This window comes from Bufo bufo, chromosome 2 (assembly GCF_905171765.1).
Source record: "Bufo bufo chromosome 2, aBufBuf1.1, whole genome shotgun sequence".
NCBI lineage: Eukaryota > Metazoa > Chordata > Amphibia > Anura > Bufonidae > Bufo > Bufo bufo.
In genome coordinates, this window is record NC_053390.1 from 68,934,083 (window position 1) to 68,951,643 (window position 17,561).

The following is a 17,561-nucleotide window of genomic DNA, read 5'->3' on the forward strand; positions in this document are numbered from 1 at the left end:
CGCAGCCTGGGCCCCATAGAAGTGAATGGGGCTTGTGTGAAAAACGGAAGAAATCCGGATGCAGTGTGATTTTCACTGATGGTTGATCGGAGATGTAGATTGTTATTCTTCAGTTTTTCTTCACACGCGTGAAAAACACATCAAAACTGATAGCAACTGCGCGGAAAAAAAAAGAAAAACGTATGTACCGGTATTTTGCAGTCCACAAAACACGGATCCGCAAAAAAAAATGGATGACATTCGTGTGACGTCCATGTTGCATCCGTTTTTTTTTGGTTTTTTTTGAGGATCAATTGTATCGATGTCTGTTCTTGTCCGCAAAATGGACAAGGATAGGACATGTTCAATTTTTTTGCAGAATGGGCATGTGGACATACAGACACGGAATGCACACAGAGTAATTTCCGTTTTTTTTCACGCCCCATTGAAATGAACGGTTCCGCATATTGACCTGTAAAAAAAAAACGGAATAGATACGGAATAAAAATAAGTTTGTGTGCATGAGCCTTTACTCAATGATATCTAGAGGTTCACTCTAGAACAGGGAAGCCCAACCTGTGGCCCTCCAGCTGTTGCAAAACTGCAACTCCCAGCATGACCAGACAGCCTACAGCTACTAGGGCATGCTGGGACTTGTAGTTTTGCAACAGCTGGAGGGCCACAGGTTGAGCATCCCTGCTCTAGAAGATATATTCTAAAAAGAGGCTTGCTTAGCAGCCATCAAGATCACCATGGATCATAGAGATCCCCAAATCATCACTGAAAGACTCAGCCCTTTACCCTCTGCTCTCCATCACATCCGCAGAACAATTTTGTTCCCACCTGTAAAAATCAAACAGTCGCTCGTCATCTTTCCCGTCCAGCCGGCCTAAAAGCACAATCCAGTGGAGCGGCCGCTCTGATTTCGCCACAGAACATTAACTTTCGGGTAAATTGCATAATTTCTGCTCCTGTGGCAGTCAATGGCCACTGATACATGACCCTTGTAATGTGTTCCAAGACCCCCATCAGCGATAATACGTTTTATGATTCATTGTTTCTCCGGGACTCAGTCTTCTTCCGGATCCGACACCCTGAGGCTTTCGTCTAATTGAATTATAAGGGCTTCGTGAACAGTTTGTGTTTCATACCGGGGAAAATAGCGAGAGGGATGTGAAGGCCTGTCCTGTGCTAGGACTACGCAGCAAAAGCCTGGAATTCAATTACAAAGACCCTGTGGCCATAATGTCCTCTTGTTAGAGTTTCACCCTACCTCTCCCTTTACTGCACGATTATGGCGTTTTACCACAGGGCAAAGTGGCCGACCAAGAATCTGCTGTAGTCCCCTTGAAGAATTATGTATTTAACCTTAGCATCCCCTTTGTCTATTTGCAGAAGTTCTTTTTATGATTCCACCCTTAGTAGCCATTATAATAATGTTAGAAATACCATCAATATGTCTATTTTATATAAAAAGTTTTTTTTCCAGTATTACAATATTGATGACCTGTCTTCAGGATAGGTTATCAATATCTGATCGGTCGAGGCCCTGAACCCCCCCTGCCAATCAGCTGTTAAAAGAGGGCACAGAGCTCCAGCGAGCGCTGTGGCCTCCTCACAGGTTACCAAGAACAGCGCCATACATTGTATAGTGGTTGTGTTTAGTATTGCAGCCCAGGCCCATTTACTTGAAGGGGACTAAGCAGGTATAGCGTTCTGTTCAACAGAAAATAAGCTGAATTGCTATAACAGAAAGCCAAATCGAACACTATAAAAGGCAATCCGTTTTAATCCGTCCAAATAGAGTTGAATAGAGTTGATCGCATTTGAATGGAATGCTTTAACAGAAAGGTAAACGCTGATGTGAATCGCCCCTATGAGGCACATAGGCCAAGTGACCAATGAACGCAACGTCACTGGCCTAGGAATAGGCAACAGCATTCACTGCCACGGCCTCTTCAAACTGCTGATCGTTGGGGGTGCCGGGAATAGGACCCCCACCAATTAGATAATGATGACATATCCTGAGGATAGGCCAACAATATTGTACTATCTTTAACACCTACACTGATCATCCCCAACAGTGTTACTGCAGGCAGGAAAGTTCAATACTGTTTTGAAGGAACGCTATTGGGGGACTGTGTCTGATGATGCAGGCTAATTCTTAGGCGGTCATTGGGCTAAAACCACAATGTTGGTCTTTTGTAAAGCTGATAATCTAATCTTTTAAAGAAGACCATGATTGTGGTACTTTCCCTGTTATATTGCGTTCAATACTGGTTTGAAGGAATGCTGTTGGGGGGCTGTGTCTGGAGGTGTATGCAAAATCTTAGGCTGTCATTGAGCTAAAGCCACAATTTTGGTCTTTTGTAAAGCTGATAATCTCATCTTTTAAAGAAGACCAGGATCGTGGTACTTGACCTGATATATTGCAAGTGAACGAAAAAACGGTGCAGGGGCCACAGCACTGAGGAAGGAATGTATGGGTCCCAGAGGTCAGACCTCCACAAATGGGCCCCCTTCATGCATGCTGTATGCATTCCAGGTCAGGACCACCAATGTTGCTATCATTGTAGAGAGTGGGAACCCTGAGAAGGATCACACAGCCCATATAGATGGGGTATGGGGCCATATTGGACATTTTATACTAACGGGAACTGGCTGCTAATGGATGCCCTAGCCAGTATGCGTGAGTAACCTCTGCTGTGCCTGTGAGACAGTCCTGAATAAGCCTGGCAAGTCCTATTGTTTGAAGCAGTTTGCTGCCTTGGAGCAGGTGCTGCTCAATAGCACATGTACGAACGTACACAATGACCCATTGAGCCGGGTGAAATATGTCCCCTTCCAATGAAATTAGGATTTTTATGAACTTTCTCACTTTTCAAAGCAATCAGAGCATCAAAAGAGTGAAATGCGCTGCGGAGAATGAGATGATACACAGCCATGGGGGTTTATTTAGTCAATACAGTATCACTGTGTAGCCAAGGCCTCGTATCTCCCAGCCTTACAATATTTACATAGGAACTACAGATGTAGCAAAGCTGAGTTTGTACTTTTGGCACAAGTCATGGGGACATCACAATGCATTGATACAGAAAGATCTACTAAATTTACACTTTGAAAATATTTTGATGTCCAAACACTGCAGCCCCAAAGAGTTAAAGGGCATCCGTCAGCAGATTTGTACCTATGACACTGGCTGACCTGTTACATGGGCGCTTGGCAGCTGAAGGCATCTGTGTTGGTCCCATGTTCATATGCGCCCGCGTATGTAAACACTACACTCTCACTCAGTGGCGTACATAGAGAAGTAAGGGCCCCATAGCAAGGATGAAACCAGGCCCCCCACACACAGGACAGAAGGGTTTCTGCCTAAACCCCTTTCAATGATCCTTGGGACATTTTTTCCACTGCTTCGTTTGCTAAAAGTTTCTTTAGAGGATAGAGTCCTGATTCATTTTTCAAAAGAGACGCACACCCACTCATTTAGTTTTGTGTGAATTGATTCATATATATCAGAAGTATGATTTTATCTATATATATATATATATATATAGATAGATAAAATCATACTTCTGATATATATGAATCAATTCACAAAAAACTAAATGAGAGCATAATATGTTTCTACCGGGACTCAAACTCACAGCTTCCACATCACAGCCGATAACTTTAACCACTACACTATATAGCTGCATAGCCAGCCACTAAAAAAATAAAATAAAAAAATATTAGACTTTAATATTAGTAGAAAGTATTCCTCTACAGTAGAAGTCTCATATATATATATATTTTTATATATTTTTTTTTTTAAGTAACTGGCTATGCAGCTATTAGTGGTTAAGTGCATTTCCTCTAATACAGAAGGTTGTGAGTTTGAATCCTGGCAGAAACTTTTCTGAAATACAAGCTAAATTAGATATAAATACACTGGGTGTCCCCAAGCACTGACTCTACAGTATATATGGACATAGCTGTATATGGAGTCAGAGCGGGGACTCCTAAGCCGCGGACTCACACTCAGGGATTCCCTCACTGTACAGCGATCTTCTGCATAGAAATAGAGGCTAAATTCGATTTAAATACACTGACTCGATCATCGCACTCGAGCAAGGTGTGGCCAAACATGCTCGCTCAACGCTAGTCTTTACACATAGCAGAGCTGAATTTGTTGTTTATCTCTTTCCTTTGCATGTCATGTAGCTGTATCGGTACTGACAGATTACTATGTTTATCTGAAGAAGCTGTAACATCCCTGTAAGATGTCACCAATGGCAAACTTGTCTCTGCTACACAATGCACACGACAGAACTCCAGCACTGTTCATCCTAGATCATGACACTGCTTTCGGCGAGGAGACTGATTCCTGGGATGAGGGCCCTTTAAATGCTATGATTATCCCAAGCTGACACTGTCAGGTCATTCTACCAGCAACAAACCTGATTAGACACAATTCACATCTGCCTCCCCGCAACCCCTATCATGTCTGACTTGCATCACGGATTGTCTTTGTCAAAGACAATGGAGACATGGCTGCCCAAATGAGAGAAGAAAGGGAGACCATGGCGTGATGACCCATCCAGTCATCTCAACTAACAACCATGCTTAACGTGTTGTAATGGATTAAGTTCACGGAACAACCCTCCCTATCCTTCTGAGTACTGATTATCCTTGAATGTTTCTCTTGTATTCAGTCCATGCGGGATGAGATAGGTCATAGCATATGCTTGAGAAGAATCATCAGATTGCCTTAGAATTGTCTGATTACTTTGAAAAAAAAAGAACCCGACACCTGTCCACAGGCTGGATATGGTATTGCAGCACACTCACATCAATGGAGTGGCGTTGCAGTACCAAACACAAAATATGGACAGACGTGGGGCTGTTTTTTTTTTTTTTTATAGCGATCATCCATGTTTTTCTAATCCTTTACAACCTAGAATTCATTCTTAGGAAAGTTGGTTCACCATAAAATATGTATGTAGCAGAGCTGAGTTTTTCCTTGATAATCTCAATACATGTTTAGCTATTCCATAGCATTTATTTTTTATTTTTTTTGTCCATACAATTAGGTTACACTATATAGACTACTAGTGTCCCTAAACTGTTGGGTTATCTCTCTGTGCACATGCATTCTCATTTTGGACAAGCTTGCACGTATTCTTCATGGGGAGAGGGGAATAATACGGTATCAGGTACCTCTGGTGGCAGCTTATCTCCAATGAAAGCAAAGGATTGGGCATTTTGAAAACCAACAGCTCAATCCTTCGAGAAACCAAAATAATCCTAATCTTTTCCCGTCCTGAACTTGCTTCTGGAGGTGGCCACGGTGGAGCGAGGTCTCATTCCAAGTTTTCCTATGGGGTCCCCTGGTTCCTTGCTATGGTCCTACTTCCAGGTGCAAATCTTTTAGGTGACCATTCAGTCTTGCATCCTGCTCATGTGACTATATCCCGTTCCTCCTGCCTCCCATGATGTTTGACGCCTGGCGGGTGCCTCCTGTTGCTCTAGAACCCGAGGTAGAGGGGGTTTCTTTTGACAGATTTAATAGATGGAGCCTCCTATCCCCAAGTCTCAGTGAGATGACTTGATGTGTGGGCCTTAGCCCAGCTGGCTCAATACAAATAGATGATTACTAGCACCAAGGATAATACATGATCCTCCTCTGCCACGTTAGCCCTTAAGCCTCGCGCCACAGCGTCAAGGGACAAAGCAGAGAAAATATAGATTTGACTGCCTTTTAATTTAAATCAGAGCCCCAGAAGAAGCCAATGAACTGCAATTTATGAGCTGTCAAAGACTGAAAAATTCCTTTTGACACTCTGTACTTTCAGTTATTAAAGCCTTTCCTGCGGGGTGATAGAGAAATTCTACAAGGATCCTCGCAAAACAAAAGCCAGACACAGAAAGCCGAGGGAGGAGTCATAATTATGTTTTCCGTCGTGAACCCTTTATTTTTCCCCATTTAATCATTTCACCTGCACACCTATCTCTCGATCAATTTCTGGAGGGGGTAGTAGCCAGGGAGGGGTGGTCAGAGGAGAGTCACCTCCAACGCGATTCATTCCCGTGACTCCAGAAACATGAAGAGAGGAGATGTAGAGCTTTATTTACCTGCTCTGATCACAATTGAAAGAGAAGGCAGGTTCTCATGGTCACCTCAGTCTACTTGTCAAATACGTCTCTCAAGCTGGATGTTACCTCTCTCAGAGCCTAACAAAGCCCTGCATGAAGCTTGGTAGCAGACATGCTGAGCCGGTGCTGTATGTTTCTTCTGGGGTGTGACTTTTGGCTTTCATTCTTGCTATAAAGGGCTCATGCACACACCGTATATGTATTCTGCGGTCCACAAAACACGGATCTGCAAAAAATACGGATGACGTCCGTGTGCATTCCGTATTTTGCGGAACGGAACAGCTGGCCCCTGATAGAACGGTAGTATCCTTGTCCGTTATGCAGACAATAATAGGAAAAAAAATTCCGCAGCAGACATACGGAAATGGAATGCACGCGGAGTAACTTCCGTTTTTTTTGTCGACCCATTGAAATGAATGGTTCCGCATACGGTCCCTAAAAAAACTGAAAATACGTTCGTGTGCATGAGCCCTTATAGGTAAAATTGAAAGTTACAGCCTCCTTTTAGTGAAAGGTTTAAAGGGAGTACTGTCTCAGACACAGGAAAGAGGGCAGAGTCAGAGCAGAGTGGAAAAGGTTAACTGGATAGGGCTGATGATTGTATAGAGCAAGTGATCAGGGGTATCTGACACTGACTGATGATGTCACAGGGAGCAGGGAGGACTTGTGATGTCACAGAATGTTGGAGAAAGGCTTATGATGTCACATTGTGAAGAAACAAGGCTATCTACAGAAAATTTGTGATGAATCAGAGTGATGGCACAGAGATTTCATGATGGCTTGTGATGGCTTGTGATGTCATGACGTGATGAAAAAGGGCTATCTAGGGAAAGCTAGTGATGTCCTAGAGCGATGGAGCAGTGAGATCTATGGAGGGCTTGTGATGTCACCAAGTGTTGAAGCAGGGTTATGTTGGGGGGGGGGGGGGGCTTGTGATGTCATGAAGTCAAGGAGCATGGTTATCTGGGGTGGGTTTGTGATATCACCATGTCATGTAACAAGATTATCTACAGATAGTTTGTGCAAAATGTTGGAGCAGGGATATCTAGGGAGGACTTGTGATGTTATGAAATTATGGACCAGTTCCATGTAGGGTAACCTGGTGAACTAGTGATGTCATTAAGTGTTGGAGCAGGGTTGTGTTGGCAGGGCTCGTAATGTCATGAAGTCAAAGAGCAGAGGTATCGGGGGAAAGGCTAGTGATGTCATAGAGTGGTGAAGCAGGAATATTTAGGGAGGGCTGTGATGTCACTAAGTGTTAGACCAGGGTTACGTTGGTAGGAGTTGGGATGTCATTAAGTCAAGGAGCAGGATTATTGAGTGATAGTTGGTGCTGTCACAGAGTGATGAAGGGATGGAACTGGGTTATCTAGGGAAAATGAATGATGTCATAGAGTGATGGAGCAGGGTTATCTAGGGAAGATTTGTGATGTTACTAAGTGATAGACCAGGATTATTTTGGGAGAGCTTGTGATGTTAGAGAATGATGGAGCAGGGAGAAAAACATATAGAAAATGTCTAATATTTGACTGCACATCATCCTCGTTTGCCTCTTATTTCACCTGTAACTTGGAAATGGAAGGTCATATGATTCTACCGACTGTACTTATGTTATAACCAGCCATAGGATGGGACACAGTTACACATAATATATTGCTGTTATTTTGTGTGCATGGTTCCAGCCCATTAGATGTCACATTTGTGCCTCTATGCTTGAGGACTACTTGTTTCAGAATGGACAGAGATGAGGGACAGAGCTCAGAGCACAACAGTGGAAGGTGCCATTCAAAAGCAATAAGAAGTGTCAGCCACGGGATGCATGGTTCATTTAGTTCAGCTCCCAAGGTGATGTAAGGTACCAAGAGGGTTACAATGTATAACTGAGTAACTTTAGGAACTCCAAAGCTGTTTTAATGAAGCATTTCATCTGAAGCCCTGAGGTGTCTTATCTTTGCTATAATAATATGAGAAATCACCATGCAATAAACAGTTCGGCTAAGAGATCTAAATACATTAACGGCATGAACTTTTCAAGGGTTGCTTGTTGGAAAATGAAAGTTGAGGCAGCTATAGCAACCAATCAGCAGCCACCTAATCGAGAGAATGTAGACATACATCACCTTGTGACATCCTGTCAATCTAGAGTAAATGTTCTTCTGTATCATGCAAAAGTTAAAATGTTGGGGGCGAGGAGAAGATCTGGGTGCATTACACAGTTTAGGGCCAAGCACTTGCCACTAGGGTCTATTTTATACCAGTTGAGTTACAAATATCCTAAACCTTATTGATGATATATCCTTTCTGAGATATGATAACAAGTTTGCAGAGCAATTATAAGTTCCCCCACATATATTCTCTGTAAGTGGATGGTGGATCCTCAGAATAATTTCCAAATTTGAAAAGAAAATCCATGTCCAACATATGTGAATAGAGATGCAGTGAATGGAAAACGAAAGTTTAGACAAGACATTCCCAGTTCCGACTGTCAACATGTGCATAGACTTGTTTCTTGAAGGTCTTATGTAGGTTTTGCTAGTTGTTTGCTGGTTGATGACCTATGTTTTGTCTAATTACACAACAATGGTGAGCATTCATTTTAACTTTCGGTGTGAATAGCATAAACCCCCCTTGAAAAACATGGAAATAAGAATCTATACAATCTGTAGTCACTACAAGTGATCTTAAAAGACTGGGAACAAGAACACAACTTCTTTTGGTGGTTCTGACAAATGTTTTAAGCAGGTGCCCACTACCATAGAACGACAGCTGTGAACATATCAAAGACATTAAAGAAACTGAACATAAACTGAACAAAGTGGGTCTCTTCACTTGATACCCTAAAGATCATCCCAAATTTTTAGGCAAATATGAAGGAAAGTTTTCAGTTTCCCTACAGTGCCCCCGCAGGAGAAATAAAGTATCACACGCTACTTTGAAATCAACAGACTGTCCATGAAATGTATAAAAATACTGTGACCTCCAGAGAAAGAGATGTTCTTTCTCTCACTTATGACCAAATAATAGAGGGCCTGTTAAAGGGCTACGTGAACTGAAAATTGCCTTAATAGGGTATTTCAAAGATGTGTTTTCTAAACCATACAACCCCTTTAAGTGTTTTGCATTTATTTCTGACTCATTTGAGGAAAAAGGCTACATCCCTTTAGTTTACTGTCTGTCCGTAGATTTAAAGGGACCCGTGACAATAATTAAAATGTGGTCTTCTTCTGTTTCTGGTCCTCACTACCTTATATTCTAAACCAGGAGGGCCTGATACCTATTCTTTATAGAAGGGTGACATTAGCACCAAGGGGTTTGCCCCTAGAAAACCTTTTGCAAGTTTCAGCGGTGAAGGAGGATAATGGAAATAACATGAGATTCATAGTCCCTACTCTCAGCAGATAGACTTCTAAATAATGAGACCCTGTTTTTTTTGTTTTGTTTTTTGCATATATTTGACTCTTGAAAATAACATTTCCGATGTAATAATTAATTCCACCACTAGCAGTTTAAGTGGAAAAAATAAACTTTATTGTGATGTACCCTTTAATATGAAGATGATTGATTTGGCAGTGCAGTTTGTGAGAGGATACAATATAAAGAGCTAGAGCCTCAAGAGGTTACACATTAAGAAAGAAGATCTAAAGTCGTACAAAGGGCACAGGTGTGTTCTCCGAATGGTGGACCTGCCATACAATGAACCTTCTTCTGGGTCCTCATTGATGAGCCTCCATAAAGGAAAAACATGTAAAAATTGTAATGTGGGGCTGAGAGTCATGAGGGAGAAAAGACGAGTCTTCAGCAAGACTCTACAATTTGATGCTTCTGGTAATTCTTCATTGTGTGTAGCCTTTGTCCAACTGTGGTTGAGGTTGATTAAAATCATGGTCCAAAAAGATAGTGACAATCAGAGAGCAGAAGTGAGTCCTGTACATACATATTAATGGGAGGCTTCAGATTTGAAGTGCATGGGAAAATCAGTAGACCCCATCAAAATGAGATACCCCTAGTATATTCCTCCTTCTTTTCTTCCCTCTCGAACGCCAGAAATTGAATTTTTAAGCGCAGGGAACGAGGGATTAACAATTGGCAGGTCTTCAGCTCTTTGTCTTTTTTCTTTTTTTTTGGTGAATCCTATTTAATCACAGACTTTAATATTAAGTGAGGTCTGGCCATGCCGCTTGTCTGGGCTCCGAGCGTGAATGATACAGCCTGAGATGAGGGAGATAGAACTTAAGTTGGAGCAATTGCGAAGAAGTGTTTCAATTACCCTTTCTGAAGTCTTGAAAAGCCAACTTTAATTTGATTTGGAAAGTCGTCGAGGGCACATGCCAAGGAAAATTCTGTCTATTGTGTCGGTGGCGTGGCGGCATGGCAGCAATTATACACTTCTATTTTAGTTGTTCTGCTTTGTGGCTGATGGTGGTTAATGATATGTTCACCAAACAATAAGAGGTATATTGCTTGTTCGACTTCAATTCTCCTACGAGATTATCTAGACATGAAAAGGAAAGATCGAAAATGTATCAAACTGGCCAAGAAAGGTCTAAGCAACATGTTTTGGCTTAGGGTGATAATTTGATGGTCACAAAAAGCAGAATTTCAAAAAGTTGACCTTGAAAGAAGTCATGGAAAGAGTTGCCTAGGTGACACAATAGACTCCATCACTGCTCCCCTTGCATCAATGTTCTTCAAGGGCACATGTTAAGCCTACGCTTCTCCCCATAGGATACACGGGAGCAATTTAATGCTTAAAAATACAGAGGAATGAGTTCTTATCTACGCTCGGAGCTTGGAGTGAATAGATGCAAGGTGCATTGCAATTTTCTGTAAGTGTAATAGTGCCTAATCCTCCCGCTTTTCATGGGTGTATAGGAAATGTGTGTCAGCAGAGAGGTGTATTTCCATCATGTGCATACGGTATTCATCTAAGCTTTCTGAAAAATGAATTTTCAATAACTGTTGCTCTGTCTTCAACTTTTATGCACGTGATACTGTGGATGAATGTCTACAGAGAAGCCTGACATTAATATATATTGGGAGGCTTGTAAAGATAGGAGATGCCGAAGTTGCAGGGATCCAGAAGGGATCCCACGTGCCAGCCTGCCATATCAATGGACAGCAGTGCAAGGGATGGCAAGTGATTATCGGGGGGCATTCATAATATAAATATTACTGTAGGCCCTAGGAATTTAAAGAAGTTTTCTGGTTTGCATCAACATCCTATAAAGTAATCATTTTAGAAGGCAACTGTAGTTCTGTAATGTATTTCATATCCCTTTATTGCTCCTATCTCCCGTTCTGGGCGGTGGTCACATGACCATGTCCATGCAGCTCTTTCTTATCTCCTGTGATGTAATGTCCATGGGCGGGGGTAGTGATAGGGGAGTGTCTATGTCACTAGCTGGGTGGGAGGAGCTATTGCAATGAGCTGGACCGGGGTATGCACTCTGATGGCAAAAATGCAATGAGCTGGGTTAGGTGTAGATTATAGTCTATAGTTTTGTTTGTGACACCAATTGCAGCATGCGCATGGTACTGTTACAGGGCCCTTTAAGGATGTTATAACTCACGCCCCAGGTTAGGAAGGCCAGAGTGGTGTAATGTCTCTGTATGGTAGTAGTAATTGTGTCAATGGTGTCTCCTACCTGGGTACAGCTGGACTCCTGAATCCTGGCTCACTTGCAATAAAATGAGTGTAGTGCTAGTAGGAATAATAGAGGGATTTGCAGCAGAAATTGAGATCCAGACCTTGGGTAAAGTTCAAACTTGTCTTTACTGAGAGTAGCTTTCATCCAAGCAAGAAACAGCTTTAGTCTTAGGTCCCAGCAGTTATTGGCAATGGTTGGCAGGAATTTTATCTTTTGCTCTCTTATGTACCTGGAGCTTGCAGGATAGGACGTCTGCTTGTTAGCTCTATACTGTGGCAGGAATTTGGCTTCTGCACTTGCTATCTTCTGCTGTATGGGGACTGACTAGCTGAGGAGGAATATGGCTTCTCCTGGGTCTCTGAACTTTACTCACAGCTATCTTCACAGGGTATGCTTCTTCCTGGAACTGGAGTTGTCTGCTTGCTTCTTCCAGCTGAGGCTACAGAGCTCAGGCTGGGGATGGTGATCAATGTATCAGCCGAGACAAGATCCTGGCTTGATTCCCTATATCTGGGAGCTCCTAACATGCACACCCTACCCCTAGCAGGGGGTGGGCTACACTGAATCTAACTTCCTTCTCCACCCATGAGGCAGGATGTGGGCACAGCCCACTTTGCTCACAGAGGGTGGAGCTAAACTGGAATGTAATATTCCAGCCTAGAAACACTAAACTGAACCTAACTCCTTGCTAACACATTGCTGCCACCTGCTGGTGAACATGGAAATTACAGCAATATACCTTTAACAAGGTTTACAATGCATATTTGTGAGGATATTATGTAAAATTAGATCAGATGACAAGATTAATGCTCTTAGGAGATTGTAGCGGGGTAAAAGAGTTTAGTAACACAACTCTGGGGTGTTACACTATCAACAAGCTAGGTCAGGGCTGGAGCTGTGGTAGAGAAAGAAGTGCATCAAAGGAAGTTGGAAACAAAACCGAGGGATTAGGTTATATGGTGAAAACAGATTAGTCTAAATTGAAAAAACAAAAAAACATGGATAAGATGTACATGAGATGAGTTATCCCTTTAAATATGGCTTTTGTTGTATTCGATTTAAATGCGTATTGTTTTATTCCAAGATGAGATTAAGAGAGAGAGAGAGGAGCTGAAGAAAAAGGGACAATCTTTTTACAGAGTTATATTTGCCCCTATAAGACAATGGAGGCTGAGATACAGATCCATGTTTCAGTACTGCAGAGCCTCAATCTTATTTAGGTACCAGAAATCTCTTTTTTTTTTTTTCTGTGAGGTTTGTATATTATATAGTTTAAATCCCGCTCTGACTTCCAAATGGAAAGAATTGTGAATCCAGGAGGCATCCATAGGAGCGTGTGACGTCACACTGAAGGTCCGTTCTCCTGTGACTATTTGCCGGGCTTCCTCTCATGCGCACGAGCTACCGGCCGGAGCCAGACGCCGCTGAGGGTGGGAGCTGAAGATCTTGCAGTATCTTACTCTACTCTGAAAACATACTAAAAAACTCATTTGGAAGTCATATCGGGATTCAAACTATACCACCAATGGCAAGTGTCAGGTGATCTCTATTTTTTAGTTTATTGTCAGCGCGAGTACGTTTTATCTATTATTTTTATACTCCCAGTATTTACAATTAAAGGCAGTGGCAGTAACCCTAAAAAGAAAACACGGACCCAGCAGCGACTAATAGTAATTATATGCAATACTTTATTTATCAAAGCGGCAGCGCTGATATCAGCTTTAATTATTATTTTTTGTATATTATATATTGATCAGCAGCACAAAGTTCATGACTTTTATTAACTATTATATAACAAAAAATCCCAAATCTATCTATCTATCTATCTATCTATCTATCTATCCATCCATCCGTTATCTATTCTATCTATCTATCCATCCAAGCTTGACAAAGGCTCCATTGAGAGAGCTGAAATGCTGCATTGCTGTTGGGTATAATAAAATTCACCTTTTTTTCACCACAAGACCGGAGTGCTGCCCTCATTTCATCTTTTTTTATCTATCCATCCATCTATCTCAAATCTATCTATCAAACTATCTATCTATCTATCTAATATCTATCTATCTACAGGGTGGGCCATTTATATGGATACACCTTAATAAAATGGGAATGGTTGGTGATATTAACTTCCTGTTTGTGGCACACTTTTCAAGATGGGTGGTGACCATGGCGGCCATTTTTAAGTTGGCCATTTTGAATCCAACTTTTGTTTTTTCAATAGGAAGAGGGTCATGTGACACATCAAACTTATTGGGAATTTCACAAGAAAAACAATGGTGTGCTTGGTTTTAACGTAACTTTATTCTTTCATGAGTTATTTAGAAGTTTCTGACCACTTATAAAATGTGTTCAATGTGCTGCCCATTGTGTTGGATTGTCAATGCAACCCTCTTCTCCCACTCTTCACACACTGATAGCAACACCACAGGAGAAATGCTAGCACAGGCTTCCAGTATCCGTAGTTTCAGGTGCTGCACATCTCGTATCTTCACAGCATAGACAATTGCCTTCAGATGACCCCAAAGATAAAAGTCTAAGGGGGTCAGATCGGGAGACCTTGGGGGCCATTCAACTGGCCCACGATGACCAATCCACTTTCCAGGAAACTGTTCATCTAGGAATGCTCGGACCTGACACCCATAATGTGGTGGTGGGTGCACCATCTTGCTGGAAAAACTCAGGGAACGTGCCAGCTTCAGTGCATAAAGAGGGAAACACATCATCATGTAGCAATTTCGCATATCCAGTGACCCCCTTAGACTTTTATCTTTGGGGTCATCTGAAGGCAATTGTCTATGCTGTGAAGATACGAGATGTGCAGCACCTAAAACTACGGATACTGGAAGCCTGTGTTAGCATTTCTCCTGCGGTGTTGCTATCAGTGTGTGAAGAGTGGGAGAAGAGGGTTGCATTGACAATCCAACACAATGGGCAGCACATTGAACACATTTTATAAGTGGTCAGAAACTTGTAAATAACTCATGAAAGAATAACGTTACGTTAAAACCAAGCACACCATTGTTTTTCTTGTGAAATTCCCAATAAGTTTGATGTGTCACATGACCCTCTTCCTATTGAAAAAACAAAAGTTGGATTCAAAATGGCTGACTTAAAAATAGCCGCCATGGTCACCACCCATCTTGAAAAGTTTCCCCCCTCACATATACTAATGTGCCACAAACAGGAAGTTAATATCACCAACCATTCCCATTTTATTAAGGTGTATCCATATAAATGGCCCACCCTGTATTATCTATCTATCTATCTATCTATCTATCTATCTATCTATTTTATATCTATCTATCTATCTATCTATCTATTTTATATCTATCTATCTATCTATCTATCTATCTATCTATCTATCTATCCATCTATCATCTTATATCTATCTATCCATCCATTATCTATCTATCTACATGTGTATCATCTCTGTAATATTTGTCTATCTATCTTTCTATCTTTCTATTCTGTCTATCTATCCAACTATCTCAAATCTATTGATCTATCTAACTTTCGATCTATCTATCTATCTATCTATCTATCTATCTATCTATCTATCTATCCATTCATCTATCTTCTCTCTATATTTCTTCTCTCTATCTATCCATTAACCATCTATCTATCTGTCATTTTTGAATGCAGAATGTTTTATCATCCGTTCTTATAAAATATGGTAAGCATCTCCTAATTTTGTTCCAGAAGACAGAAAACTCTTTGTGGGTATGCTGAATAAGCAGCAGTCAGAAGATGATGTCCGCCGACTATTTGAAGCCTTTGGGAACATTGAAGAATGTACAATCCTTCGAGGACCAGATGGAAACAGCAAAGGTAAAATGAACGGCAGCTGGATGCTGTGGTAGACCTCAGTTGGGCTGGATGGATCTTCATATAGGATTAGTATTTTCTGCTCTCCATATCAAAGCAGACATTTAGCGTCTCCTTGCAGATGTGGACATATTTATTTTTGGGCACATCCGGTGTTCGGCCATAGATCTTGTGACATTGATGCCAATGGTTGTATCAAGCTGTGGAAAGCAGATAGAAAAACATGACGCCCACTGACTATTCTGTTTCCGTGAATGAATCACATCCTGAAATGTTCTTGGACAGTCAGAGAGCACCAGATAAATCACATCTAATGAGGGTTTAAGTACGGTTATAAATATGGATGTTGACAAGGACTTTGTACTAAAAATTTCCACTGGTCCTATCTACTGTATGGCCATATTTATGAGCGATATGAATGGCATATGTACTGTGGTTTTTCATCTGAACCATAAATGTGCTCAGAGGGTTGTCAGGTCCCCTCCCCCATACAACAATGTAAGGTTCTTCTGGCCTCTATCTCCACTTCCAGTTTCCAGACTCACCTACAAATGCTGATTGAGTTCTCCTTGTAAAATACAGTATAGATTTGGTTGAAGTGGCCTTTAAAGCACAACCCCTGCCAAACTTGAAATCTTAAAGAGGACCTTTCACTAGTGTTGATCGAGCATCTCGATGCTCGGCACATGGTGGTACTCGGCCGAATACTGCATGTGCTCGAGCGCCATGCTCGAGTCTCCTCCCCGCACGTTTGTTGGCTGCTACGCATATAGCACCCGATGACACGAGTTCGGCTCAGTGTTAGTCAGGGAGAGCTGTGCTGAAGAAGGGAAAGATAGTGTAGGGAGTAAATTTTTTTTGATTTTTTTAAAAAACTTGTCAGAGACCCAAAAGTCCTTTTAAGGACTATTGTTGTGTGTGGCAGCAGCAATATCTATTTTTAGTGCAACCTGCGCTAAATTGCTAAAACTTTACAGACTCAAAAGTCCATTTAAGGACTATTGTGTGTGGCAGCAATATCTATTTTTAGCGCAACCTGCGCTAAATAGAGTGCAATAGTTAGGCCGCTGCAAACAGCGACATTATCTACGATACATCTCCTGTGTAACATGTGCGCGTCCCAAAAATATCTGTGACATCCAGTGTACTTTTTCCGTAGACTGTGTCCGCTGTGGACAGTGACATTACCTGCGCTACATCTCCTGTGTAACGTGTGCACATCTAGAAAATATCAGTGACATCCAGTGTACTTTTTCCGTAGACAGTGTCCGCTGCGGACAATGACATTACCTGGGGTACATCTCCTGTGTAACGTTTTCACATCCAAAATATCTGTGACATTCCCTGTAATTTTATATTAGCCACTGGTAACATAAGCGACATTATCTGCAGTATTTCTCCTGTGTAACGTTTCCATATCCCAAATACCTGTGACCTTTCCTGTAATTTTTTTTTTAGCCGCTGGTGACATCAGCGACATTATCTGCGGTATTTCTCCTGTGTAACGTTTCCACATCCCAAATACCTGTGACATTTCCTGTCATTTTTTTTTAGCCGCTGGTGACATCAGCGACATTATCTGCGGTATTTCTCCTGTGTAACATTTCCACATCCCAAATACCTGTGACATTCCCTGTCATTTTATATTGGCCGCTGCTGACATCAGCGACATTATCTGCGGTATTTCTCCTGTGTAACGTTTTCACATCCAAAATATCTGTGACATTCCCTGTAATTTTATATTAGCCACTGGTAACATAAGCAACGTTATCTGCGGTATTTCTCCTGTGTAACGTTTCCACATCCCAAATACCTGTGACATTCCCTGTAATTTTTTATTAGCCACTGGTGACATCAGCGACATTACCTGCGGTATTTTTCCTGTGTAACGTTTACACAGCCCAAATACCTGTGACCTTCCCTGTAATTGTATATTAGCCGCTGCTGACATCAGTGACATTATCTGCGGTATTT

The 17,561-nt window shown here is 41.7% G+C and overlaps 1 protein-coding gene across 1 annotated transcript in view; it reads left to right on the top strand.

Annotated features, from left to right (window-relative positions):
• Positions 1 to 17,561, top strand: part of CELF4 (CUGBP Elav-like family member 4) — a 1,014,616-nt gene that overhangs the window by 845,536 nt on the left and 151,519 nt on the right. Inside the window, exon 4 of the mRNA XM_040421161.1 lies at positions 15,462 to 15,590. Within this exon, the coding sequence (XP_040277095.1) occupies positions 15,462 to 15,590 (129 nt within the window). The remainder of the gene's footprint in view (positions 1 to 15,461; positions 15,591 to 17,561) is intronic.